General features: G+C 66.0%; 9 protein-coding genes across 9 annotated transcripts; 4 read left to right on the top strand and 5 right to left on the bottom strand.

Annotated features, from left to right (window-relative positions):
- Window positions 1-828: 828 nt before the first annotated feature.
- On the bottom strand, window positions 829-2,220 carry EMIHUDRAFT_414120 (hypothetical protein). Its single transcript, XM_005783087.1, has 5 exons — window positions 2,204-2,220; window positions 1,881-1,999; window positions 1,724-1,813; window positions 1,356-1,451; window positions 829-1,186 (listed from the first exon to the last, which is right to left on the bottom strand). The coding sequence occupies exons 2-5, from the start codon at window positions 1,974-1,976 to the stop codon at window positions 1,013-1,015; spliced, it is 456 nt and encodes a 151-aa protein (XP_005783144.1). The 5' UTR covers window positions 1,977-1,999; window positions 2,204-2,220; the 3' UTR covers window positions 829-1,012.
- Window positions 2,221-2,389: 169 nt separating this feature from the next.
- Window positions 2,390-4,438, bottom strand: GAP1 (glyceraldehyde-3-phosphate dehydrogenase). The gene is made up of 6 exons (XM_005783086.1): window positions 4,266-4,438; window positions 3,953-4,165; window positions 3,707-3,763; window positions 3,064-3,579; window positions 2,964-2,997; window positions 2,390-2,892 (listed from the first exon to the last, which is right to left on the bottom strand). Exons 1-6 carry the CDS (start codon window positions 4,392-4,394, stop codon window positions 2,798-2,800), a joined length of 1,044 nt encoding a protein of 347 aa, XP_005783143.1. The 5' UTR covers window positions 4,395-4,438; the 3' UTR covers window positions 2,390-2,797.
- A 131-nt stretch (window positions 4,439-4,569) lies between these two features.
- On the top strand, window positions 4,570-5,353 carry EMIHUDRAFT_423930 (hypothetical protein; the record flags this gene model as incomplete). The annotated part of the gene is made up of 2 exons (XM_005783085.1): window positions 4,570-4,719; window positions 4,819-5,353. 2 exons carry the CDS (start codon window positions 4,570-4,572, stop codon window positions 5,143-5,145), a joined length of 477 nt encoding a protein of 158 aa, XP_005783142.1. The 3' UTR covers window positions 5,146-5,353.
- Window positions 5,354-6,242: 889 nt separating this feature from the next.
- EMIHUDRAFT_442411 (putative ABC transporter) lies at window positions 6,243-10,120 on the bottom strand. The gene is made up of 3 exons (XM_005783084.1): window positions 10,036-10,120; window positions 9,523-9,891; window positions 6,243-6,973 (listed from the first exon to the last, which is right to left on the bottom strand). Exons 1-3 carry the CDS (start codon window positions 10,102-10,104, stop codon window positions 6,497-6,499), a joined length of 915 nt encoding a protein of 304 aa, XP_005783141.1. The 5' UTR covers window positions 10,105-10,120; the 3' UTR covers window positions 6,243-6,496.
- A 1,681-nt stretch (window positions 10,121-11,801) lies between these two features.
- On the bottom strand, window positions 11,802-12,347 carry EMIHUDRAFT_232517 (hypothetical protein; the record flags this gene model as incomplete). The annotated part of the gene is made up of 2 exons (XM_005783083.1): window positions 11,802-12,123; window positions 12,310-12,347. 2 exons carry the CDS (start codon window positions 12,345-12,347, stop codon window positions 11,802-11,804), a joined length of 360 nt encoding a protein of 119 aa, XP_005783140.1.
- Window positions 12,348-13,610: 1,263 nt separating this feature from the next.
- EMIHUDRAFT_468313 (hypothetical protein) lies at window positions 13,611-16,461 on the top strand (the record flags this gene model as incomplete). Its single annotated transcript, XM_005783082.1, has 9 exons — window positions 13,611-13,748; window positions 13,847-13,969; window positions 14,167-14,179; window positions 14,672-14,711; window positions 14,780-14,843; window positions 15,616-15,668; window positions 15,886-15,942; window positions 16,014-16,096; window positions 16,170-16,461. Coding segments are annotated over exons 8-9 (348 nt in total), but the record flags the coding sequence as incomplete, so codon positions are not given.
- A 220-nt stretch (window positions 16,462-16,681) lies between these two features.
- On the bottom strand, window positions 16,682-17,201 carry EMIHUDRAFT_232515 (hypothetical protein; the record flags this gene model as incomplete). Its single annotated transcript, XM_005783081.1, has 3 exons — window positions 16,682-16,813; window positions 16,845-16,934; window positions 16,995-17,201. 3 exons carry the CDS (start codon window positions 17,199-17,201, stop codon window positions 16,682-16,684), a joined length of 429 nt encoding a protein of 142 aa, XP_005783138.1.
- Window positions 17,202-17,261: 60 nt separating this feature from the next.
- EMIHUDRAFT_232514 (hypothetical protein) lies at window positions 17,262-21,546 on the top strand (the record flags this gene model as incomplete). The annotated part of the gene is made up of 16 exons (XM_005783080.1): window positions 17,262-17,594; window positions 18,032-18,083; window positions 18,214-18,256; window positions 18,332-18,446; window positions 18,529-18,909; window positions 19,134-19,457; window positions 19,652-19,732; window positions 19,813-19,863; window positions 19,938-19,976; window positions 20,113-20,178; window positions 20,285-20,329; window positions 20,434-20,499; window positions 20,575-20,727; window positions 20,756-20,812; window positions 20,884-21,045; window positions 21,325-21,546. The coding sequence occupies 16 exons, from the start codon at window positions 17,262-17,264 to the stop codon at window positions 21,544-21,546; spliced, it is 2,190 nt and encodes a 729-aa protein (XP_005783137.1).
- A 78-nt stretch (window positions 21,547-21,624) lies between these two features.
- EMIHUDRAFT_232513 (hypothetical protein) lies at window positions 21,625-23,721 on the top strand (the record flags this gene model as incomplete). The annotated part of the gene is made up of 7 exons (XM_005783079.1): window positions 21,625-21,629; window positions 21,756-21,833; window positions 22,137-22,771; window positions 22,892-22,944; window positions 22,992-23,284; window positions 23,438-23,556; window positions 23,696-23,721. The coding sequence occupies 7 exons, from the start codon at window positions 21,625-21,627 to the stop codon at window positions 23,719-23,721; spliced, it is 1,209 nt and encodes a 402-aa protein (XP_005783136.1).
- Between the last annotated feature and the right edge of the window lie 254 nt (window positions 23,722-23,975).

Below are 23,975 nucleotides of genomic sequence, written 5' to 3'. Positions count from 1 at the left end.
ACGGCGGCTGTTTTTGAGGCAAGGTGCCACCTCCCGCTGAGAGCCGAGCTTCTCCCTCTGGATGCGGCTCTGCGCAGCGGCCTCGTACAAGCGCGCGTCCTCCTCCTGCCGCGGCAGTAGCGGTTCGAGCTCGGCAGAGGCTCGGCTCAACTCAATGGCGAGCCTACAGAGTGAGCACAAAAGCAGTGAAGACTCTTGCAGAGCCTCTGCGTAGCTGGCGTCCGTGGTTCCGTGGAGCCTTTCCGCTTCGAGTCGCGCAGAGTCGCAAGCCGCGTTCGCCTCGCCGAGGCGTGCTGCGAGCGCCTCGCGCTCAGCGGCAAGGGAGGCGGCCTAGGACGGAGGCACGGGCGTTGGGTCTCGGGATCGCTGGGCGGCGCTCACAGCTGCGTCGTGCGAGGCCGGCTGCGTCTCCCTCTCCTCACGCCACAGCTGATCGAGCCGCTCCTCCATCTCTCGCGCTGCGTGGCCCGCGGACGCACTTGCCTCGAGCGCCTGCTGCCTCTCCCGCGCCAGTGCCGTCACCCTCGCTTCGGCGCGGTTGAGGGCAACCCGCTCCTCACGAAGGCTCCGGTCGGCATAGGTGGAGACCGCCAGCGTGGCATGGGGTGCGGTGTCGGCAGAGAGCGAGACTTCCCCGCCAGGGCTGGCCCACGCCACTGCGCGCGAGTCCATACAGGAGTGTTTCGCGGCGGACGGAAACGTTACAGCGGGTTTATTCACAGAGCTCTCTCTCTTCACAGATAGGTTGATCAGAAACAAGAATCACACGTCATCGCAGACAGAGGCTGAGGGTGTGAGCTGGAGAGCGAGAGGCGAACCTAAGTGGAAGGTCCTTCTTGATCTTTTACACACAGAAAAATAATACGCGCGGCTGGCGGGAGGCGGGGGGCTTGCCGGGGCCCGTGGCATAAAACTCTGTCTAACCTGTGCGTTATTCTTCTAAAGGCTGATACACGTATAGCAGGGCCCAGACCAACAAAGGCGCGCGGACAGAACGCGGCGCAGCAGCAGCTCACGAGACGAGGGTCGACGCGGTGGCGGCCTCGTACTTGAAGTTGGGCGCGACAGCCTTGACCTCCTTGTAGTAGCGCGCGAGGCGGTGGATGCGGCTCTCGATCAGAATGAGGCGGAACTTCGCGTCCTTGTCCTGCCGGAATTTGTCGAGGTGCTTACGCACAGACACAGCCTGCGGGCGGCGGGGAGAGGCGGGCGGCGTTAGGGGGGCGGAGAGCGGGCGGCGACAGCGGCGGGCGCGTCCAGCAGCAGGGGGAGGGGCGGCGACAGCGGCAGGGGCGGGGCGGGGCGGGAGGGGGGAGGGGTGGGGGGGGGGGGGGCAGGTGCTAGGGGGGCCCCGCCTTCTTGATGAGGCAGTACAGGTCCTCCGGGATCTCCGGCGCGAGGCCCTTCTTCTTCAGAATCCGAAGAATCTTGGAGCCCGTCACATGGCACACCTGCAGCGTCGCGGCGGCCGCCTCTCAGCGACACTCAGCCGGCAGCTTCAGCAGCTGCGCCCAGCACCCCCCCCTTCCCCCCCCTCCCCCGCCCATCAGCCGCAGTCGGGCTGACTCCCCGCCGTACCGCCCCCCTCGCTCCGCCGTCCACGGGAGCGTCGACAGGCCGGCGGCCGTGCACGCTGGGCCTGGCCCTCTCCCCCGACCTCCCACGCAGCGCCTCTGCGCCGCTGCAGCGCCCATGCCCTACTCCCCCCTAGGCGAGCGCGCGCCTGTGCAATCCCGTGCGAGTCCCGCAGGATCACGCCAATCTGCGACGGTGTCAAGCCCTTCTTCGCGAGCTTGCACACGTGCTCGTTCACCTGCAAGCCAGCTGCGGCGGTCAGAGCGCGTGCCCAGCGGCGAGCGGCCAGTGCTGCAGTGCCGCGCCTCAGCCGGGTTCTGCTTGAACCAGGAGGGCGTCGACCGCCGGTACGGCAGCGCCGACTTGGAGATGCCCTTGCCCTTGCTGTGCATGCGACCCATGGCTGCCGAGTCTGCGGGCGGCCCTGCGCAGGGAGGAAAGCGTGAGAGGCTCACCCGCGTGCCGCGCGAAGCGGCGCTTTTGCCGCATAGGATGCGCGCAGAGCTGCGCAAAGCTGCCCGCATTACTTCCGTACAGAGGGGGACGGCGTGCGGCGCAGGCGGCGGTGTGAGGGGGGGTGGGCACGCGGGCTCCCGGCCGCTTGGCCCCAATGGCGCCAGCTGCGCACCTCTCTCCACGCGCTCTATGTGCGTTTCCGGTTTCTTTTTTCTTCGTATTTTCTTAAACCGCTGGAGGCGGAATTGGGGGGGCCACCCCCTATCCCCCTACCCCTGGCACCTTACCCTACCCCCCACACAGCCGGAACCCTGAGCCTCTTTGTCGATTTCCGATTTCTTTTTTGGGGCTTTCTTTTCTGGTTCTTCTCCAATGACGCCTCATGAGACATGTCGCGTAACCCTAGACCGTAGACGGCTAGCGAGCCGGCTCGGGCTGCGCCTGCGGGGCCTCCCTTCAGAGCGCCGTGATCCCACGTGGGCGTGGTTTAGAAGCAAGGCAGACCGTGCGGTCTCTTGTCGCCACCCTTCACCCCCAAGGTACGTATGTGCGGACGCACCACCGGCGCACCGCTGGTGGCTGGAGCGCGGCGCGAGTGGACTTCGCTCACACGCGTGCGACCTGTGAATCCAAGATCCCCCAAACCATGGATAGTAACGGTAAGTAGGAAGGCGAAGAATCGAAGAACAGCCAGGGCGCACCAAGGCCCGCAGCGCGCGCAGCAAATAGCGCTCGCTGTGAACAGAACGAAACTCCTGGCAGGAGGCTACATCGCGGCGGCGACCTTGCGGGTCAGCTCGGCGAGGCGGCAGGCGTAGCCCCACTCGTTGTCGTACCACGCGAGCACCTTGCACTGCGTGCCTGGTCACAGCACCTCGCGCGTGAAGCGGCGCCGGTCACCACGCCGGAGCCGTCCCCGGAGCCGCGCGCGCCTCCCATCACAATGGTCGACGCCGCGTCGATGATCGTCGAGCGGCCTATCCGCAGCAGCCCGCGCCTGAAGGGACGCCCTTCACGGCCCGCGCCGCCAAGCGTCGAGGCGCCGTCGTTGCAGTAGTCCGCCGCCGTCAGCTTCTTCTCCTCGATGCCGAGGATGCCCGCCAGCTCGCCCTTCTCGGCGGCGGCGAAGAGGCCGTTGACCTCCGCCGCAGTCACCTCGCGCGCCATCTCGAGGGTGATGTCGGTGAGCGACGCGGTGGCCATTGGTACGCGCACGGCGTGCCCGTTGAGCTTGCCCCTGAGCTCCGGGATCACCTCGGTCACCGCCTTGGCCGAGCCGGTCGTCGTCGGGTAAAAGTTGTTGATTGCGCCGCGCGCGCGCCGCGGCTCCTTCTCGGCGCACCACGCCGCGTCGAGCACGCTCTGCGTGTTTGTGAGGCAGTGGATGGTCGTGATCGAGCCGTGCTTGACGCCGACCTTGTCGTGCAGCAGCTTGATGACTGGCGCGATGCAGTTGGTGGTGCACGAGGCGGCAGTCACCACGCTGTGCTCCGCGGGCACGTAGGCCGCCTCGTTGACGCCGAGGACGACGTTTGGCACGCCGGCGTCCTCCGGGGGCGGGCAGTGTGCGGTCGGCTGGTGAGGTGCCGTCAGCCGGAGTAGGCGCAGAGGAACTCCGAGAGCGCGGCCGCCCAGGTGTGCGGAGTGGCAGGCGGGGTTGAGGGTCTGCGCTCGCCTTTACGGGCGCGGAGACGACGACCTTCTTCGCGCCGAGGTCGAGGAAGGGCTGCACCTGGGAGGCGAGCAGGCGCCGAGACGCCTCACGAGGAGAAGCCGAAGGGGCGACCGCCGAGGAGGGTGCTGCCACGGAGCAGGGCTCGCCACTGCAGGTGACGGCACGAGCGGGCGGCTGAGCCGTTGCGATTGAGGGAGGACGACGAGTGCCGAGTGTGAGAGGAAAGCGTCCCGGAGGCGGCCGCGCCTTTGCGACGGAGCAAAACTTGCCGGTGCACTCCATCACGACGGTGACACCGAGCTCTGCGATCGGAACGTCGGCCGGGCTCGCGATCTGCAGGAACTTGACCTTGGTGCCATCAAAATCGATTATGTCGCCCTCGGTGCTAATCTTGCCGGAAAGGAAGCGGCCGTGGTGCGTGTCATACTCGGTGATGTAGGCGGACGTCTCGATATCGCCCTGCGGCGGCGCAGCGCGGAAAAGTGAGCAGCGCACGGCGGCAATCAGGCCGACGTCAGTGACTGTCGATGGCGGAGGGTGTGCAGGAGGACGTGGCCACCCGCAGCTCGTTGATCGCCACCACTGTCACCTCGGTCTGGTTGAGGAGTGTGCGGAGGGCCAGCCGGCCGATGCGGCCATTTCCGTTGATCAGAACCCGCTCCGGAGCCTTCTTCTTTTTGCTAAACATCGAACACACGGAGAGAGAGCAGAGCAGTGCACTCTGTTCAGGCGCCACGCTTATGCCGACGGAGGTTACGGCGAGCGGAATGGAGCAGAACGCCCGCTTTCTCTTCCCGTTCATTTTTTTTCTTGATCGCCGGCAATCTCGGAGACGGGACGGTTCCCCTTCAGTAAGCTCACCCATGTCAGCCGCCATCCAGTCCGCGATCGGCGCTGCCGTCGGCTTCGCCGCCCTCGAGGCGCTCGATACTGTCGTCAAGCCATTGGGCTACGGCTCCAGCATGTGTCCTCCGCTCGGCGCGACCGCCGTCCTCCTCTTCTGTCTCGCCAAGGTTAGTCGCGGCTCTGCCCTGCATTCTCTCCATCACGCCCGCAATGCTCCTGCGCGCCGCCCAGTCTCCAGGATGAGCGCTAGCTGCCGTTGCCTGCAGGCGCCCGCCTCCTCGCCGTTTGCCGTGCTTGGAGGCTACATCGTCTCCTCGCTGGTCGCCCTCGCCGTCGTCACGTTCCTGCCGCCCGACTTTTGGTTCCTCGCAAAGGGCCTCGCCGTCTCGGGCGCCATCGGCGGCATGGCGCTAACCGGGACCGTTCATCCTCCCGGTGGTGCTTACGCCTTCCTCTTTGTCGCCCAGAAGCTGCCCGCGCAGGCGATCCCACCAGTGCTGCTCGGCGCGGTGGCGCTGATTGTCGCCCAAAAGGTCGTCCAGGCCGTCGTCGCGGCGACCGTCGGACCCGAGCCCAAGGCCAAGACGAAGTGAGGCCTGATGAGATGTGAGGCTTACTGGCTCACATGCGGCGGATGCCTGTGTCCCTCGAAAGAGCCGCCTCCGGCCCTCCGCACCCTATGGTCCCTAGTGGTGAGGCCCAATCGGCCGTCTCGCACCTACGTTTGGCTCAGTACGTCGTGGCCCACTCTTGCATATCCGTGTTCGTCCAGATAGCAGTTTGCATCCATGCACACACCTGCGACCTGGGTGTCCTGGTCCACACACCCCCACACATATTTATGATTCACGTAAAGCCGATGGTAGACGGCTCATAATACATAATCATAAATAACCTCCACGTGCACCGACGACCGAGGTTTAAACTGCCTCGAGCTCGACGAGGAAAGCGGATCTCGTTCCAACAGTATTAAACCAAATCCAAAAGTTTTTGGATTTTGAGATTCGCCTCGCAGTTTACCCGGCCAACGATATTTTCCTGCTTAGCGCGATATCCGTCAAACCAGTTTACCCAGTCTCCCACAATTCATGTTTCAGCTTACCCGGTCGCTAACATTTCTCATGTCAGATTACCCGGTCGGCCAAATTTCTCGTCCAGATCACCCGGCGGCTAACCTACTTTTCTCTTCAGCTTACCCGGACACGGGGACGGCTGCCTAGCTAAGCCGCCGCCGCCGACGCTTCCTCCGACGCCACCCGTGGCACCAGACACGTTACCCGTGTGGCCTGGCTTCAGCATATATGAGGTCATACTGCTACCCTTCCTCGTGCGATGGCCAGCTCGGCCGTGGCTGCGCGTGGTCATAGATGCAAGACCATTGCCTCGCCGAGAGCTCAGTTGCATGCTCTATCCCCTTCAGCCCTCCAATTCCCATCTCTCCTTCGCGCCCATTCCCCCCGTTTCCGCGACCAGGATCCTGATTGCGCTCATCATCCTGTGCGTGCCTCTGCTTGCGATGCTCTTCTGCTACCACTTCTCCCTAACAGGGTCGCATCGCGGGAGCTCACTGCTGGTAGAGGACCAGGGCCCGCCACGCTACCCACCCCGAGCATACTCGGGTCACATCTAGAATCAAATTTTCTGTGGCCTTTCGTCGTGACTCGTGCCCGCACGATGAGCCATGTGCATGTCGTGAGATGCGCGGCTCGGGCTGCGCCCATGAGCAACGCATGTTAATGTATGTACCAATACTCAGCGCGAACCAGTACGTGAGCGCACAAAGGCCACACAACCCGCAACCCCCGAGAGATACGTATGTTAGAGCTCTACACGGCGCGCTATCTCGTCCGGTCTGCGCAGACAGCACGCACACTCAATCATGGTTCATGCGCGCTCTGTGGAGATAAGTCCGATCCGCCCTCGTCAGAATCTAGATTCGCCGGCTCACGACGCCGCCATCACCAGGCGGGTGTACAAGCCACCAAGAGAGAGAAGCTCCGCGTGCGTTCCCTTCTCGACGACGCGGCCCTCGCTCAGCACGGCGATGCTGTCGGCGTTGCGGATGGTCGACAGCCGGTGCGCGATGACGAGCGTCGTACGACGCGTCTCCGCCACCACCGCATCCAGCGCCGCCTGCACGACCCGCTCGCTCTCGTTGTCGAGCGCCGACGTCGCCTCGTCAAGCAGCAGCACCGCCGGCTTGCGAACGATGGCGCGTGCGATCGCCACGCGCTGCTTCTGGCCGCCCGAAAGACGACTGCCCTTGAGACCAACTTGCGTGGCGTACCCGTCGGCGAGGCTGCTCGTGATGAAGCCGTGCGCGTTGGCCAAGCGCGCCGCGCCCTCGACGTCGGCGTCGCTCGCGCCCGCCTTGCCGTACCGGATGTTGTCCGCCACCGAGCCTTGGAAGAGGACCGGCTCCTGCCCCACCAGCCCGAGCTGCGCGCGCAGCCAGCGCACGTTCAGGTCGCGCAGGTCGACGCCGTCGAGCAGGATCGCGCCGCCCTGCGGGTCGTAGAAGCGCTCGAGCAGCGCGACGAGAGTCGACTTGCCGCTGCCCGAGGCGCCGCACAGCGCCACCGTCTGCCCCGCGGACACCGAGAGCGAGTAGCCGTTGCAGACGAGGTGGTCGGGCGCGGTGGGGTACGCGAAGACCACGTCGCGCACCTCGATCTCCCCCGCCACCGCCTCGGGCGTCTGCCCAGCCTCGGAGAAGGAGTCGATGGCTGGCGTTTGGTCGAATAGCGCGAAGAGGCGGGAGGCGGCGCCGATTGCGCTCTTGAGGCTGGCGAGCTGGCCCAGCTTGAGGAGCGGCACCATCGCCCCCGTGAGGACGAGCAGCGGCGCAATGGCCTGGGGCGGGGAGTGGGCAGAGAGAGGGGTGAGGGCGCGGCAGCCAGCCACGACACTCCTTTCACGGACTCTCCGCCGCCGCCTGCACGAGAGTGATGATGCCCTGGTCGGCGAGCCAGACGGCGTAGTAGAATGAGACGCCCACGAGGCACATGAGCACGCCCATAGTCAGCCCGTTGAAGAAGCCGCCTACGGGAGCGGTGTGTGTGGCTTTGTCGTGGACACGTCCCTGGACGTGCCGTCGCCGTCGGCCGTACGATGAGGACCGACGATCGCATCGCGCTTGCCGTACCGTGCCGCGTCGGCGCTGGAGGCGCAGTAGCTCTCGTAAAAGTGCTGCTCCAGGTTGAAGGAGGCGACAGTGCGGATGCCAAGCACCGCCTCGCCGATCGCCTTGCTCGCGCTCGCCTTTGCGACGAAGCGGCGCGAGGTGACCTTCTTGCCCTGCGCCGCCTTCTTCTCGTCCGCCTGCTCACGGCACGAGCTGTGAAGAGACGCTGTGCGCCGGTGGCGGGGAGCGCCGCCTCCGTCGCGTCTGCCGACGTGCCGCTCATGAAGAGGGTCTGCATCCCCATGATGAGGCCGAGGACGGGCAGGATGGCGCACCAGACGAGGAAGAGCTGCCTGCTCACGGGCAAGCGGGCGGTGAAGCAAGCCTCCCTCCTCCACGGCGCCGGCCGAGCTCGAGGGCTGCGCGCGCCACGAGCACTTCCACAGGATGATGACGAGCACGGAGCCGAGCCCGCCCACCAGCTGCGCGACCAGGTCGAGCTGCTCCGTCGTGATGGTCTTGACCTTGTCCACCTTGTCCGCCAGGAAGGCGGTCAGCTCCGACGCAGAGTTGGCCTGCGGACAGCCAAGCGGCGTCAGAGCAAGGCGCCGCGCAAGGCCAGGGCCGTCGGCTCCGAGGCCCGACTCGCCTCCACGTCGAAGAAGCCGATGTCTTGGCGGAGCAGCGCGCCTGAGGAGCAGTGCGTCCTCTCTCAGCCACGAGGCAGTCGTGAATCAGTCTTCGTGGACCCGGCGTCGCGGCGGAGCAGCGCGCCGAAGCCCCGCTGGCGCAGCTTGGCGGTGAGCGAGGCGCCCGCCTCGCCGTTGAAGTAGCCCGAGCAGAAGAAGGCGAACGTGGTTGCGCCGGCGATGATGGCGAGGCGGGTGGAGAGCTCGACCGCGTCGGATCGCATCCGGCTCGGGTCGCCGTCGTACAGCACGACCATCACCTGCGCGTGACACGAGCGCTGCGTCAGCTCTGCGGCAGGGCGGCGGGCCGCCAGTCCCACAGCACCGCCCTCGCCTCGGTCACGAAGTAGAAGCCGATGGAGGGGCCGACGCACGCCGCGCCAGAGAAGAGGACCATCAGCAGCAGGTGCACCGCGCGATCCGACTGCAGCCGGACGGCAGCCGCGTGAGCGGGAGTACGAGGACTATATGACTATCTAGTTGCGAATGAGGCGGGCCTGCAGCCCGAGCAGCCTCCGGAGCGGGCCCAACGCCTCGCGCGGCAGCGGCGCCACCCGCGCCAGCCCGAGCCCGTCCTCTCCCTCCTTTGTGGAGGCCGGGGGGGGCTCCAGCGCCGCCGCCACGGGCCCGCTCGCCGAGAGCGAGTCGCCGCCCTCGTCGCCCGCCGCGCTCGCGATCGTGGCGCGGTCCTCCTTGAGCAGCTCCTCCTGCTCCTTTGCGAGCTTGGCGAAGACGCCGCCCGGCCGCGAGACGAGCTCCTCGAAGGAGCCCTTCTCAACGACGCGGCCCTCGCTCAGCACGGCGATGCTGTCGGCGTTGCGGATGGTCGACAGCCGGTGCGCGATGACGAGCGTCGTACGACGCGTCTCCGCCACCACCGCATCCAGCGCCGCCTGCACGACCCGCTCGCTCTCGTTGTCGAGCGCCGACGTCGCCTCGTCAAGCAGCAGCACCGCCGGCTTGCGAACGATGGCGCGTGCGATCGCCACGCGCTGCTTCTGGCCGCCCGAAAGCTTCGAGCCGCCCTGGCCAACTTGCGTGGCGTACCCGTCGGCGAGGCTGCTCGTGATGAAGCCGTGCGCGTTGGCCAAGCGCGCCGCGCCCTCGACGTCGGCGTCGCTCGCGCCCGCCTTGCCGTACCGGATGTTGTCCGCCACCGAGCCTTGGAAGAGGACCGGCTCCTGCCCCACCAGCCCGAGCTGCGCGCGCAGCCAGCGCACGTTCAGGTCGCGCAGGTCGACGCCGTCGAGCAGGATCGCGCCGCCCTGCGGGTCGTAGAAGCGCTCGAGCAGCGCGACGAGAGTCGACTTGCCGCTGCCCGAGGCGCCGCACAGCGCCACCGTCTGCCCCGCGGACACCGAGAGCGAGTAGCCGTTGCAGACGAGGTGGTCGGGCGCGGTGGGGTACGCGAAGACCACGTCGCGCACCTCGATCTCCCCCGCCACCGCCTCGGGCGTCTGCCCAGCCTCGGAGAAGGAGTCGATGGCTGGCACGCGGCTGATGATGGAGAGCACGTCCGCCGCCGCCTTTGTGCCCAGCGAGGCTCGGTGAGCCCGCACCCCACGCTCGCCGCCCCTCGCACACAGGGGTCGCACCCTCGCTCGCCGCTGATCTCGGGGCACCTCGCGCCACCTCGGGGCATCTCGCGCCATCTCAGGAGGATCTGGCGCCTGCTTTGCGACGACGAGCAGCTGCGCCGGCGGGCCGGAGAGGGAGAAGCCCTCGCCCGCCATCATCATCGCGAGGATGGCGATGAGGACCAGCTTGGCCGCCATCCGGCACGGGTGGTACCCGTCATTGTCGTACCCCGGCGGCGAGGAAGCGACGACGTACGCGTTGAAGGCGCCGACGCTCTCGAAGCCCATCCCCTCCAGGAGGGTGAGGTTCGGCCCGCCGAGCTGTGCGCTCGACTCGCCGCCTCCAAGGGGTGTGGCGTCGAGCGGCGTCGAGGCGGCGGTGCCGAAGAGCTCCGCCCAGTTGCAGTTCATCTCGAACGGGACGAGCGGCGCGCACGACGCGTTGGGCGTCGCGCCCGCCGGCGTGTTGTCTCCGTCGTACGCGCAGTAGCGGATCCCGTCGACGACGTACTCGAATGCGGACTCCTCCATCTCGTTTGAGAGGGTGAAGGAGCCGTACAGGATGCCTGCCGCTTGGCGGGGGGCGGTGAGGAGGCACCGCAGGAGGCACCGCCTTCCGGAGGGGCGGCAGGGGGCGGGCGGGGAGCGTGCCGGCGACCATCATCACCAGGTACGCAGAGAGGGCGAGCCCGGTCGTTGTGCCGACGACGGTCGCGTTCCGCACCTCCACCCACCGCACCGCGCGCAGGGCCTCCTCGTACTTGGCGGCGAAGTGCCCCTCCAGCTCCAGCGCCACGACCGTCCGCATCGCAAACAGCGCCTCGGTCGCGTACCCGCCTAGCCGTCCGTCACTCTGCTCTCAGTGGCTGCTCAGCTCGCAAGCGGCGCCCCGGCGGCGACCCCGCCAGCGGTGGCGTACGCCCGGCTGACCATCTTTGAGCCTGCGAGGAGGGCGCGGCGAGGGCTGAGGGACGGCTCCTCCCGGCTCGCCCGAGCAGCCGGCCCGCTGCGAGCCGTTCTGCAGCACGTACATGAGCGCCGAGGCGGGGAGGATGAGGAGGGGGACCGTGGCGAGGGTGATGCCCGCGACCTGCTCGCAGATCGAGGTGTGAGGAGGAGGAGGGGGAGGATGGTGGCGAGGGGTGTGGTTGGCGACCGCAGGCTGGTAGATCAGCCCGACGACCAAGCCGCCCACGCCGTAGCCGACGCCCTCGAAGAGGACGAAGACCGAGCCGCCAAGCCCCTTCTCCACCTGGCGATCAATGGTTGACTGGTGTGACTGGTGGTGATGATGACTGGGCTTGGCTGTGACTCCTTCTCCACCTTGGCCATCCCGTCTGCGATGCGGGCGGAGAGCTCCTCCGGCCGCGCGCTCTCGTACCTAACCTCGCGGCGGGAGGGCGTGGCGAGAGCGAGGGCCGGGGCATCCTCGCGCCGCGCGCCCCCGCACCACGCCACGTCCTGCCGCAGCACCGCCTTGAGGAAGGCGCGCTTGTAGCGCGCAACCTGCGCCTGGCAGGTGTACTCGCCGATGGTGTAGGAGAGGGCGCGACCCACGAGGAGAGCCGCGCCTGGGGCAGGGGAGAGGGCGGGTGGGAGAGGGCAGCGGCGGGAGAGCACAGAGAGAGTGGGAGAGCAGTTGTATATGCGCAAAACTTGTTTACGGTGATTACTGCACATGCGCGCCGATGTAGATGAAGGTGAGCAGCATTTTTGTGACCGAGGAGCCGGTGTTCCTCGCCCCGGGCAGCGTCGCGCTGAGACCAAGCTGGTCGAAGGCATCGCCAAACGCAAGCAGCATCAGCGGCATCGCGGCGCCTACGTGCACGCTTCGGGCGGTCTCCCTTTGTGTGTCTGCATCATGGGACGTCGCTTTTGCAGGCGCCAGTCCCGAGAGCCGCGAGGGCTGCAATCACGAGGAGGCACTTCTCGACGGGCGTAGCGAATTGCAAGAGCTCGGCCAGCGATGCGGAAGGCACCGGAGGCGGTTTGGCCTTCTTCTTCTTGGGCGCTTCGGACGAAACCGACGGATCACGTGCAACCGCAGAGCCCCGAAAGTTCTCGCTGCCGCCCACTGAGGGCACGGTCTGCCCGATCGATGGGGCAATCTGGCTGGCCCCGGAGTGAGGGAGCGACGGCATCGGAGAGGCGAAAGGCAGCGGCAGTGGGTTGCCAAGGCAGCTATGGAGCCAACCGACCGTAAAGTCCGTGGGGAAAAAGAAATAAAACCCAATGGGCCCGCCGCAAGCCGCGTGGCGTGGGGCGGTTGAGCATCCCTCCGGGGGCCCCTCTGCGCCGTGGAGGCGTTGTTGGAGGCTAGGACGCAAGCGTCCGTCGCCTTCTTCAAACTCGGGGCCCACTCCGGACCGCTGCGCTCCGACCCGAATTTGGTTTTGGAGGGCCATGAAGTTTAAGGTGTTGCTGCGCAAAAGGCGCGGGGCGTGTAGACGCCTCTGACGCCAATTCTGCAGCCCACAGCCCTGGCAACTGAGGGCGAGGGCCAGCAGTATACGACGACGACAACATCTCACACCCCTCGCTGGCCAGCGCCATCAGCCCCTCACGGCCCGGCCCAACCTCCCTTTGCTAGCGCCATCGCCTCCAGCGCCTCCAATCAAGTCGCACCACTCTTCTCTTCTTCAGCCAATGCAGCGGCAGCACCTCGTCAGAGGCCGAGCCACTGGCGGACCTGCAGCCAGCCATGCCCCCCCCCCTCCCCACCCGCTTGGATAGACCAGGCTCCACCAGCTCCACCACCGCGTCTCGAACCTGGAGAGGGCATGTGGGCTGGACGGTACACCATTGTTTATCATCCCACGGCGACCTCCGTCTTCCAGGAACCGATCTTGCGACCGAGCTAGACGGCTTGAGCTTCTTCTACCCAACCACCAAAGCCCGTCTCTTCCGCCTCACCCACTCCCCTTCCGACCCCACTCTCTTCTCTCTGGATGTTCCTCTGCCCTTCGAGCCTCCCACACACACACCCTTCCTCTGTCGGGCCTGCACCAGCAAAGTCGCCGTGTATCGCCCCCATGTACCATCATGAAGCATGAAAGATAGACCATAGAAAGCATGAACCTCGAATGGTCTGGTCTCCAAAAAGAAACGTTGGATGATGCGGCGCTTTTTTATATGTGTCGGTTGTGTTTCTTTCTTGTCTGAAATCTGCGAGCTCAACTCCCCAGCTTGGCCGAGTGTAGCACGTCGTACAAAAAAAGTCGCACACGTGTGATCGGGTGGGTGGTGGTCGCCCCCTACCCCCCTACCCCTCATTTGGGCGTGTAACGGACGTCTCTAGTGGGCAGTCATAGGTAGGTAGGTAGAAAGGTGAAGAACAGCCAGGCTCGGACTGGACACCAACGCGGTATGGGTGGACGCTGGACAGATGATGACGACACGCACGAGCGACACACAGACACAAACAAGCTCACAAGACACACAGCCAGCTGGCTGCCACACACCCTGAGTTGGCGTACACATAACTCAAGGCCACATCCTCCCTGTCGCCCCCCCCAGCACTCCAAGGTGCCAAGAGAAACAAACAAGGGCACAACAAACAACAGACGACAGGAAGTGACATGTGAGGCTAGAGCAGCATGCTCCACCTCTAGCAATCAGTTATGCCCTACCCTACCCCCGAAAAAGTTGGAACCCAGCACCGCTTACGTGTAAATGGCGGCGCTCGGCGCCCTGCTCCTCTCCGGGAGCCTGGGAATCTACCCGGACGGCCACTTCGACAGCGTGACCAAGGTGACAACCGGCAACTTCGAGGGCCTCGTCAAGGAGACGGTCGATGCGGGCAAGACGTGCGCGCTCCCCGTCCACTGAAGCTGCGCGACACAAGTTTTACTCGCCGAGCTGGCGTCGCCACCCCGCGTTCCTGAGTCGCCCTCGACCGGCGCAGGCTCTTCGTGCGGTGGATCGCCTCCGCCGGGTGAGGCTGATGACGCAAGCAGGCGCCTGCGTGGAATGCTATCACGAAGGCGTTTGAGAACAACTCTGATGTGGCATTTGGCGATGTCAACCTGTGCGCCACGCCGCCGCCGCCCCGCCGCCCTCGCCCTCGCCGCCCTCACCTCACCTCCCTTCCTCTCCGCGCCTGCGCGGCCCACATTACCGCAAGGCCGCCGCGACGGCGGGCTGCACAACACAAACCAGACAACCTCGCTGCCATCAGCAACGACTGCGGCCCAAGCCCGCGCCCTCCGCCCCTCCGCCCCGCAGCTCCGAGGACCAAGTGCGCGGCGAGTACGCCGGCAGCCCTGGCGCGCGACCCTTCCCACACCCTTCCCAGACACAAGACACTCCCTAGACACCTCGCCGGCAGACCCTCCTCACTCGAGGCCACGGCCACCTCGAGGCCACGGGGCCGCCTGCGTGGGCTGGGCATGCCCTCTTCACGCCGTGTGGCGTGGACAGGCGCGGGCGGCTGGCCTACCATCCGCGTGTACAACAAGAAGACCGGCTACGAGGGCGCGTTTGCGGGCGACTGGAAGGCTGCCCTCTCCCTCCCTCCCCCTCTCTCCCTCTCTCCCTCCCCTCCCTCTTTTCCCTTTCCCTTTTTCCCTCCCCTCCCTCCCTTTCCCTCCTTTTCCCTCCCCTCCCTCCTTTTCCCTCCCTCCCTCCCTTTACCCCTCCACCCTCCACCACCCCCACGGTGGTTCCCCCCCTTGGCCTCCCTCCAACCCCCCCCCCTCCCCTTTCCGGTGCCCCCCCCCCCCCCTCTCAGGACGAAAACAAGCTCCCTGGCGCGATGTGCGACGTGTTTGGCAGCCAGAGGCCCGCCGGGCCGCACCGCCCCTGGGCGGCCTGCCGTCACACGCCTGCCCGTGCGCAGGCAAGGAGGAGACGATGCAGGCCTACGTCGAGGAGATGGGCGACACGTCCCTCTGCAAGGCGAGGGCTAGTCCCCACAACTGCAGTCCCCACAACTACAATCCCCACAACTACAGTCCTCACAACTCGAGGCCCCGCAACTCGAGGCCCCACACTCTACAGACGGGCGGCACCGCTCTGCAAGCCAGCCCGCGGCTCACTACGAGGCCGCGCCTCGGCCGCGCCTCGGCCGCGCCTCGGCCGCGCCTCGGCCGCGCCGCACCTCGGCCGCACTCGGCCGCACCTCGGCCGCACCTCGGCCGCACCTCGGCCGCACCTCGGCCGCGCCTCGGCCGCGCCTCGGCCGCACCTCGGCCGCACCTCGGCCGCGCCTCGGCCGCACCTCGGCCGCACCTCGGCCGCACCTCGGCCGCGCCTCGGCCGCGCCTCGGCCGCACCTCGGCCGCACCTCGGCCGCGCCTCGGCCGCACCTCGGCCGCACATCGGCCGCGCCTCGGCCGCACCTCGGCCGCGCCTCGGCCGCACCTCGGCCGCGCCTCGGCCGCACCTCGGCCGCACATCGGCCGCGCCTCGGCCGCACCTCGGCCGCACCTCGGCCGCACCTCGGCCGCGCCTCGGCCGCACCTCGGCCGCACCTCGGCCGCGCCTCGGCCGCACCTCGGCCGCGCCTCGGCCGCACCTCGGCCGCGCCTCGGCCGCACCTCGGCCGCGCCTCGGCCGCACCTCGGCCGCACCTCGGCCGCGCCTCGGCCGCACCTCGGCCGCGCCTCGGCCGCACATCGGCCGCGCCTCGGCCGCACCTCGGCCGCACATCGGCCGCGCCTCCCTGAAGGCGAGCGACGGCGCCGGCTGCGGCGACAAGGAGAAGGACTTCATCGCAAAGTGGACCGGCGGGAGAGTAGCAGAGAGGCGGCCGAGAGGAGACTAGCGGAGGGTGTGTCGAGAGGTGTGCCGATCTCGCAGGGAGATCGCGCACACGGCCGGTGGGGGCACTGGCTGGGGCGGCGGCTCCGGCAGCCTCGAGGGGCGTGGGGCGTAAGGCGGGGGCCTCGCATCTCGGCGCGATCTCGGCGCGATCTCGGCGCGATCTCGGCTGCATCTCCGCAGGCAAGCCTGCCGAGGAGGTGACAGCGCAGCTGACGCGGCTGCAGGGCATGGCGGCGGGCGCGTCGAGATCCTGCTCGCCCGGCGGCTCCGCTGAAAGGCGTCTGTTCACAGCGCCGCGTCGTGAGCAGGCAAGATGAAGCCCGAGCTCAAGAAATGGCTGTCGCAGCGCATCGCCGTCCTCAAGCAGCTGGCGCCCAAGGACGAGCTCTAGGCCGGCGGCGCCGCGACGCTCGCGCCAGCTCTCGCCGCACACGCCCTCGACACGTCCACGACGCGTCCCGTAGGCTGCCCCTCCCCGCGGTTCGGCCGCCGTCCCGCCGCGTGGGCGGCGGGCGGCAGAGCCGGGCGTGTGCTTCCCTCTGGTGTGCCGATGGGAGACGCCAGTCCCGCGCCCCCCGCCCACGCTGCTACCATGACGCCCCGGCACGCAAACCCGCGATCAGCGGGCCGGCCCGGGGTGGAGGGACTTTTGCAGCAGCGGTGGCGGGGGCCGGCACGCCTAGGGGTGAGCACATCGATTCCGGCTTGTGTGCCGCGGCGTTTTTTTCTTTGGTTCCTAGAAGATGCTACAATAAACCACGAGACCGGCCTGGTGTTTCGTGTGTGGGGATGAACCACATTAGTGATTACCAGCCTGGGGGGGGCCGGGGTACTGTACGGTCGCCCGCACGCGCAGGGCTTAGCCTCTCGCCCGTCTGCGAGCGTCTCTCCCCTCTCCGTCCGCACTCCGCAGCGCCAGCGCGAGGCGCAGTGCATCCGCACCGGTGCCCCGAAGAGCTCATCCGGATCGAAGAGCTCAGATGGATGGTACTTGAACCGCGATGCGGCGCGTCACTGGAATCCAGAGGATCTCAAACTTGTTCACCTTGATGTCGTTCTTCTCGAGGCCTATCTCCGCCTCCTCAGTCGCCTCGAGATCCTGCTCCTCCTATAACTCACACAGGCTTTCACGCGCTGACGCGATACGCTATTGACGACCTCGACCCCGAACCCCAGCCCTCCTCGGTCCGTATCTTGGCTATCTTGTCCTCCAGCTCCTCCTTGAGCTCCTAGGGGCGCGTGTCGAGCACATGTCACTCTTTGTCAGAGAGCAGCCTCGCCGACCTGACCCTCCCTCGTCCTCCCTGCCCCTCCCTCTCCCCGCGCCTCTCGTCCGCCGCCTCCTTCGTTTTCGCCGTCTCTTCTTCGTTTTCGCCGCTGCGTGTTGAGGCCTCGTCCGCCGCCCTCGTTTTCGCCGCGACAGCTGCGCCGCTTGACGCCTCGTCCGCCGCCTTCGTGTTCGTCGCCACAGCTGCGCCGCTGCGTGTCGCCACCATTTTACGGCCGTCCCTCTGCCTTGAACTCAACCATGAACGGCCGAAACCGTCGTCGGCACAATGGCGCGGGTGCAGCCTGGCGGCGAATGGTGGCAAGAGGGAGAGGACCGGCAGGAGCCGCTAGAAGTGCATCTCGACCGCGCGGATCGCGCCCAGGAGGGCGCAGCCTTCGCCGCACCCGTGCGCGGCGGCGTCGGCGGCGATGCCGACGGCGTGACTCGAGGAGACACCCTGGAGCAGCTGGACGGCCTCCTGAATGAGGTGGCGAAGGGCTTTGACGGCTGGGACGGCGACGGCGCCTTCAGTTCGGGACGAAGCGCTCGCCGCCGCCGTTCCAATAGGGTTCAGCCCGCCGCGGCCTTCTCTGGTGACCACGCCGATCCGGCGGTGGACGTTGATGCCGTGTTTGGCGGGACGGAGGCGCAGGAGGCGGCGGCGGCGGCGGCAGCAGCGAGGGAGCAGGGACCCCGTCTGACGGTCGAATTAGAGGAGCAAGTTCGTCGACTGAAGGAGGCACTGGAGGCCACGCGGCGCAAGCTGGACCGCTGCCGCGACGACTTGGACGAGGCGGAGGACGAGCTGGAGGCATATTCGGAGACACTTCCAATACACGTCCTAGACACGTCCTAGACACGTCCTAGACACGTCCTAGACACGCCTCGTAATCTGCTAAGGTACGCACCATACTTCGCAGAGTAGCGTCCGAGGCGTCTCGGGAGCCACCTCGGGTTCAGTAGGCAAACTTGCGCTAGAAGCTTTCCTTCACTCCCGAACGCACGCACCGCCTGCCGGGCCTCTCGATTTAACGCCTCCTCTCGCCCGACTCGAAGGCGAAGGAGGAGGAGCACGCCGCACTCAAGCGTGAGAAGGAGGCGGCTGACCGTGAGAGAGAGCAGACACGTCGCGAGTTCGAGCGCGCACAGAAAGACGCGAGGAGGTGACCGAGTGCCGTCAAGCGTGCTTCACTACGAAGCGCGTGGAGCCAACTCCAAACACGACACGGTGGCCGTAGGCGATCGAGCGCGGCGCAGCGCCGTGCGTCGGCGCTCGGCCAGGTGCTGGACGAGAATGAGGACGAGGACGAGGACGGCTTAATCGATGATGACGACTCAGAGCTGACGCCCCTCCAGCGGCGTCTTCGCCGATGGCGACGCCAATGGCGCCGTGTCGCTGCGCGGCTACGTCGTTTCTATAACCGCCGGTGGCCGCTGCGGCGGATGGTGCTGCACATCGACACTCGCTTTGGTTCGAGCACATCGGTCCCTTCGCCCTCGCCGAGCGGACGGAATGCTGTGAACAACGATGCTCAGCCTCAAGCTCTGAATAGGTCTACTTCGCTTTCGCCGAGTGGATGGCCGACACCGCGCTGCTACACTTGTTGGTCGTCTACCTTCCGCTATTGCTCGTGCATTCGCTCTCCTTGGTGCACGCCGTTGTCACCTCAAGCACCGCCTTTACCGAGGGAAGACGCATATCGGCCGATCTCTCGGCTACATCCGGCAACATCTCGACCGTAGGCTCCTCCATCACCGAGTGGAAGACCAGGGACACGCTCAACTCGAACTACGCCGACAACTACCTTGTCGCCGGCTACTATTTCTTCGGCGGTCTTCCTGAGCTGGCCAATTTTTACTACTCCGGGTTCTCGGGCGCTTGGCCAAGCATGCGGTACGTCTACTCGGCGACGGTTCCAGCCCCGTTTGTGCACGTATGTTTCGTGGCCGAAAGATACCCACACAAATACACCTAAGATGTAGGTCCTGGCTTCGCTCCTCTTCTACGCCTACGCCACGTACCAGCGCTCTCTCTCCACGTACCAGCGGCAGGCACCATTCCGAGAAAGAGTAACCGTGACTGCCGAGATTGCGCCGTGATTTTGCCGAGAGACCTCACAAAAGCGGGGTCTCTCATCGCCCTCGACTCACGTGGCAGGCGTATGCGGAGGTGCACAGCGGTGGACAGCGTAACAAGATCGGGTTCGCGCGTAATTTGTTGGCCGAGTGGGACATCGACGTCTCGAGCCCCAAGGAGCTAATCGAGGGGAGAAGCCGCGTCGCCGAGACCTTCCGAGCTCTCATCAGCGAGCTGAAACGGCTGCAAAACGACACCACAGCAAGGACAGCGCCTTCCACGCGTCTACCTGTGCGCCTAGGCGAGTCGCAGTGGCGCCAGCGCGTCCGAGATCGTTCGGCGTCGGATGCGCGGCGGCTGAGGTTGCGTCGCGTGGCGGCCAGCGTCGCGCACACGTTGCTTCAGGTGCATCTTCATCATCGCCAATAATTCAGCAACGAGGGCGCTTGATAGCCAAACACGTGAATAGGTCGGCGTAGTAATTCTCGTCATCTACCTTCTCGGAGGGGGCGCCGCCGAGCTCTCCACGGAGATCATCTGCTTGCCAATCCGCACCCTCTATTATCGGCTCGACCAATCTTGGCCAATCTCGGCCGCAGGTACTCACCTTCCTGCCGATGGGCTCGAGCGAGTACGTGGCCACTGTCGCCATCTCGGGCACCAATGCGGTGATGCCGACAGTGACGCCCGTACTGGTCGAGCCGCCGAGCGCGATAACCCGCTGCGGAGAGGCATTCTTCACGCATAATGCGAAAATTAGGTCAAGTTCGCCAAGTACGACAACCCTCTACACACGCGGATCCACATGACGGTCGCGTCGCATTTTCCTGGGCCGCAGGCTGTGAAGCGACGTACGCTCTATAGCAGTGTGACCTCTGCGAACAGGTTGGCTTCTTCCTTGGCCGGATGCTCACGCTTGGCACGGTCCTACAGTAGCCGCGATGAGCCTAAGAGATAGCTGAAGTTTGTTTCGCCGGAGTCTTCGGCATTGTCGCGCTTCTTCATCGCCCGCCCCGTCTAGTGAGACGCCCGAGCTCCACTCTGCCTTGTGTGAGCTCAGGTATTCCTGGCTTACTACGGTTGCTTCACCGGTGCGGACGTCATCGTGCCGAAGAAGCCGCTGCAGGTCTGTGGCGGCTCCGACGTTAATTTTGCCATCGGGGCGCAGGTCCAGCTTAGCGGAGGCCTTTCATAGCTACTCCAATAGAGCGGGTCGCTTCCCGCTGTGGTAGGACCACTTTGCGCAGACCCTGCTCCTGCTGGTGCTAATCGAGTTTGTGCTGCCCAAGCTCATCAACCTGGGGCAGGCGCTTATCGAGCCACCCCAGCCCTGACTTCCGTTCTTGACGACGTCTCTCCACACTGCACCACTCTGACTCAGGTGTTACTCAAGCTCGTTGTGCTGCCGCTGTTGCTGCGCCGGCCAAAGGGCGAGATCTACCTCAAGGTTGAGAAGCAGGTGTGTAGAGGGTCCTTGGCCGGATCAAGAGCTTTGAATGCTTCAGGCTGCGCCTGTAAATAGGTGATCCACCTCGTCTACTTCCAGAGCCTCTTTTGGATGCTCATGCCGTTTCTGCCGTGGGCATCGGCCCTCATGTGCCTCTGCTTCCTCGGCGATTTGAGCCTCGCCCCTCAACAGCATCGCAAGTCCACGCCATTCACATTTCCGCCGCCGGTGGATAGGCGACTTCTTCTTCGACCAGTTCTTCCTGCTGCGCTTTTGCTCTAAGGCGGCGGCAGGAACTTCGACTGCCACCCAGGTGAGAGAGAGTTCTATGAGGTCGATCCGAAAGCGAGGCCCCTAGTTCACACGCAACGGGGCCACGCGCAGGCGCGCATCTTCCTACGAAACTTCCACGTCGCCTTCTTGGTCTTTGGGCTGCTGTTCATGGGCATCTGGGTCTTCCAGGGCACGATGACGCACCTCAGCATCGCACGCGACGGGACCGCCGTGACGGGGCCCTTCTGCAACCCCGACTTTCAGGCCGACCCGGTGGGGAGTGGCTGCAGCGCCGCCTCGGGCGATGGAACCGCGCCGGCGAGCCCACTGCAGGTGCATCGCTCGTCCTGACACGGACGCGCCCACGACACGTCCACCCACACGTCGTTGACACGTCCGTGACACGTCCATGGCATGCCCGCGGTGTAAGGAGCTCTACTTTGGCTCGAGCTTCTTTGAGTCGCTCCTCACGCTGCTGCTATCGGTGTGGTTGTCGTATTGCTCTCGGTCGCGTCCAGCAATACCGGGGTGTGAGCCTCGAGCTATGAGTAGGTGCCGATGATGTTGCTCTTCGTATACGTGCTCTACAAGGAGAAGGGCGAGCGCGGATTTCGCGGCGCCGTGCTGCAGGAGTATGCGGCAGTCCAGGCCTCCTCGCTCAAGATGCAGATGGGCGCGCAACAGGTCCGGCTTACGAAGCTCAAGCGGGAGAACGACCGGCTGAAGGAGCAGGTGAAGCAGCAGGTGAACCAGATGCTCGCCGACGAGCCATAGCGGCGGCTCGCTGGCTCTCTTTTTGATGGCGCACGTCACTACCACAAGCACGACCATGTGTGTACGTTTTACACTGTCATGAGGTTTGTGTGTTAAACGAGCTGCGTTCCTCCTTTGTGGCTGGTGTCAGTGCCAGATATTAGATAAAGAAAGTTGAAAGCAGAAAGAAAACAAAAGGGATGCGAGGACGGCACGCCGCCACCACACAGGGATAACTCAGTGCCAGAGAAAGAAAGAAAGAAAACAGGCAACTACGTCTACAGGAGGGATGGGCCTGTTGGTGGCAGGTGCGTGTGCTCAAATTGTTTTTTGCGGCTCCCGTGGTGTGTACTTGTGTCAGTGCCAGTGCGCGCCCAGTCCCGTGCCTAGTGTCGAAGAAAGAAAGAAAGAAAGAAAACAAACCACCCAAGGGAGGGATGGGAGGACGGCACGCCGCCACCACACAGGGATTTTAAGGAGAGGAGTGTGATTTCTTTCATCGCGTTCAAATTTCTTTTTTGCGCAGGCTGTCGAGCTGCCCTCCGTGGTTTGTTTTTGTGTGAAGCTGCGGAGAAATCGCCGCAGGTGCGCAGGCGAGCTGCACGGCGGAGAACCATCGCCGCGCTCCTCTACCCCGCGGTCGCGGCCGCGATCGCCGCCGTCGCGGCGCTCGCGCTGTCAAGCGGAGAGGACGGGGACGAGGCGGCTGGGCCCGAGCACAAGGCAGCGGCGTTGCCGCGGCGGTGCAGCACGACACGTCTGCCGCCGGCACTGCCCCTGGACGAGGAGGAGGCGTCTCTGCTGCTGCGTGGGTGGATACCGGGCTACGACGGCGCTCGCGCGCAAACGTTGACGCGCGCAAACGCCTGGGTAACTGCCGTCGACACTGACCGCGGCCGGCTCAAGGTGTCAACGGCGCAGCACGGGCCGTTCCTTCTCTTCCGGGTCGAGGCGGAGGCAGAGGACAGCGAGGCAGCAGCGCTGGTCTCGCTCTTCCGCGAGGTGGACCTCCTCCCGCAGTGGAACCGCGGCGTCCGCTCCGCCGAGCTCGAGGAGCTGCGCCGTCCGAGCGAGATGGTTGCTCACGCGCTCGTCTCCTTCCCGTCGATCATGTGGATCCCTCTCCCGGCCTGCGTCGTCCGGCTGCACGCGCGGCTGCACGCCGTGCAGGGGCGGGGCGGCACCGGCGACGGCACGCCTCCCTCACTGCTGCTCATCGCAACCTCGGCCGGCGCAGGCGCAAGGAGTACCGCTTGCCGCCGATCCCTCAACCCGCAACCCTCAACCCTCAACCCTCAACCCCGAACCCCCAACCCTGGCCCCGTGGCCCCGTGGCCCTAGCCCCTCACCCAGATCCTGGCCCTAGGCGCCGTGCCCGCCTCCCTCGCCGCCCTGCTCGAGGCGCACGACGAGCTGCCTGTCCTTTCCTAGACCTTTCCTAGACCTTTCCGGGAACCTTCCTGTAGGCGCACGACGAGCTGCCCGTCCGCTGCGCGGCGGCCCGGCTCTCTCCGCTCGCTCGGGGCGGCACGCGGGGCGGCACGCGCGTCGACGCCGTCGCCGCCCTCGACTTGCGCGTACTCAGCGGCAGCGAGAGCGAGGACATCGCGCTGCCCGCCTGGCTTCTCGGCCAGCTGCTGCGCGTGGTCGAGCCATGGGCGTGGCGGCCGGCCAAGGCGCTGCTCGCTGCGCTGCGGTCGCCGCCGCAGCGCGGGGAGCCCTCCGCCGCCGGGCCGCTGCGGAGGCGGGCTGGAGGAGGGTGCGGAGGGGGGGGCGTGGGGTGTGTACCCTCACGGGCTGCCTTTGCGAGCAGGCGGCTCGAGGAGGACAGCAGCGGGCTGTACGCGATGCTCAGCGGCGGCGGAGGCGCGGCCGAGGCGGCGGCGGCGCGGGAGGGGAGGCCGTCGGGCAGGGAGCGCAAGGGTGAAGGGCTTCGGGGGGCTGCCTCCCACCCGCCACTCGCCGAGCGGCACCGCTCCCTCTCGGCAGCGCCGGAGTGGACGGCGACGCGGAGGCGGTCGGGCGGCGGAGGTGCCGGCGGGCTGCGCGCGTGCGGCCTGACGTGCGCGTCGGCGCTGCGCTGCCTCCGGTGCGCAGTGTGTATGCCGCCCGAGGGGGCGCCCGCGGGTGTGGCGGGCGCGGCGCGCGAGCAGGTGGGGCTGAGCACTAGAAGAGTGGCTGTTTGAGGCACTGTGAGGGCGGTGAGATTGAAGTGACGCGAGTGTCCCGGCCGAGACACTCGCGCACTGCATGGTCGTCGCGTTTACGGCTTCAGAGCGAACTCAAAAGAAATGTGCGCAACCATTGTGCGACGAAATTGTTTTGTTGTTTGACGATTTGCGAAGACGAAAAAAGGGGGATAAAATTGCGTTATTTTTTTGCACGTGTGCGTCCGTGTAGGCTCGTGGGGTGGACATGTTTCGCAGTTTCGGATTGTTAGTGAGAAAATC

The sequence above is a fragment of the Emiliania huxleyi genome (genome assembly GCF_000372725.1).
Source record: "Emiliania huxleyi CCMP1516 chromosome Unknown EMIHUscaffold_182, whole genome shotgun sequence".
Taxonomy (NCBI): Eukaryota; Haptophyta; order Isochrysidales; family Noelaerhabdaceae; genus Emiliania; species Emiliania huxleyi.
Note: the sequence above shows the minus strand (reverse complement) of the source record. Positions and strands in the feature narration are given on the sequence as shown.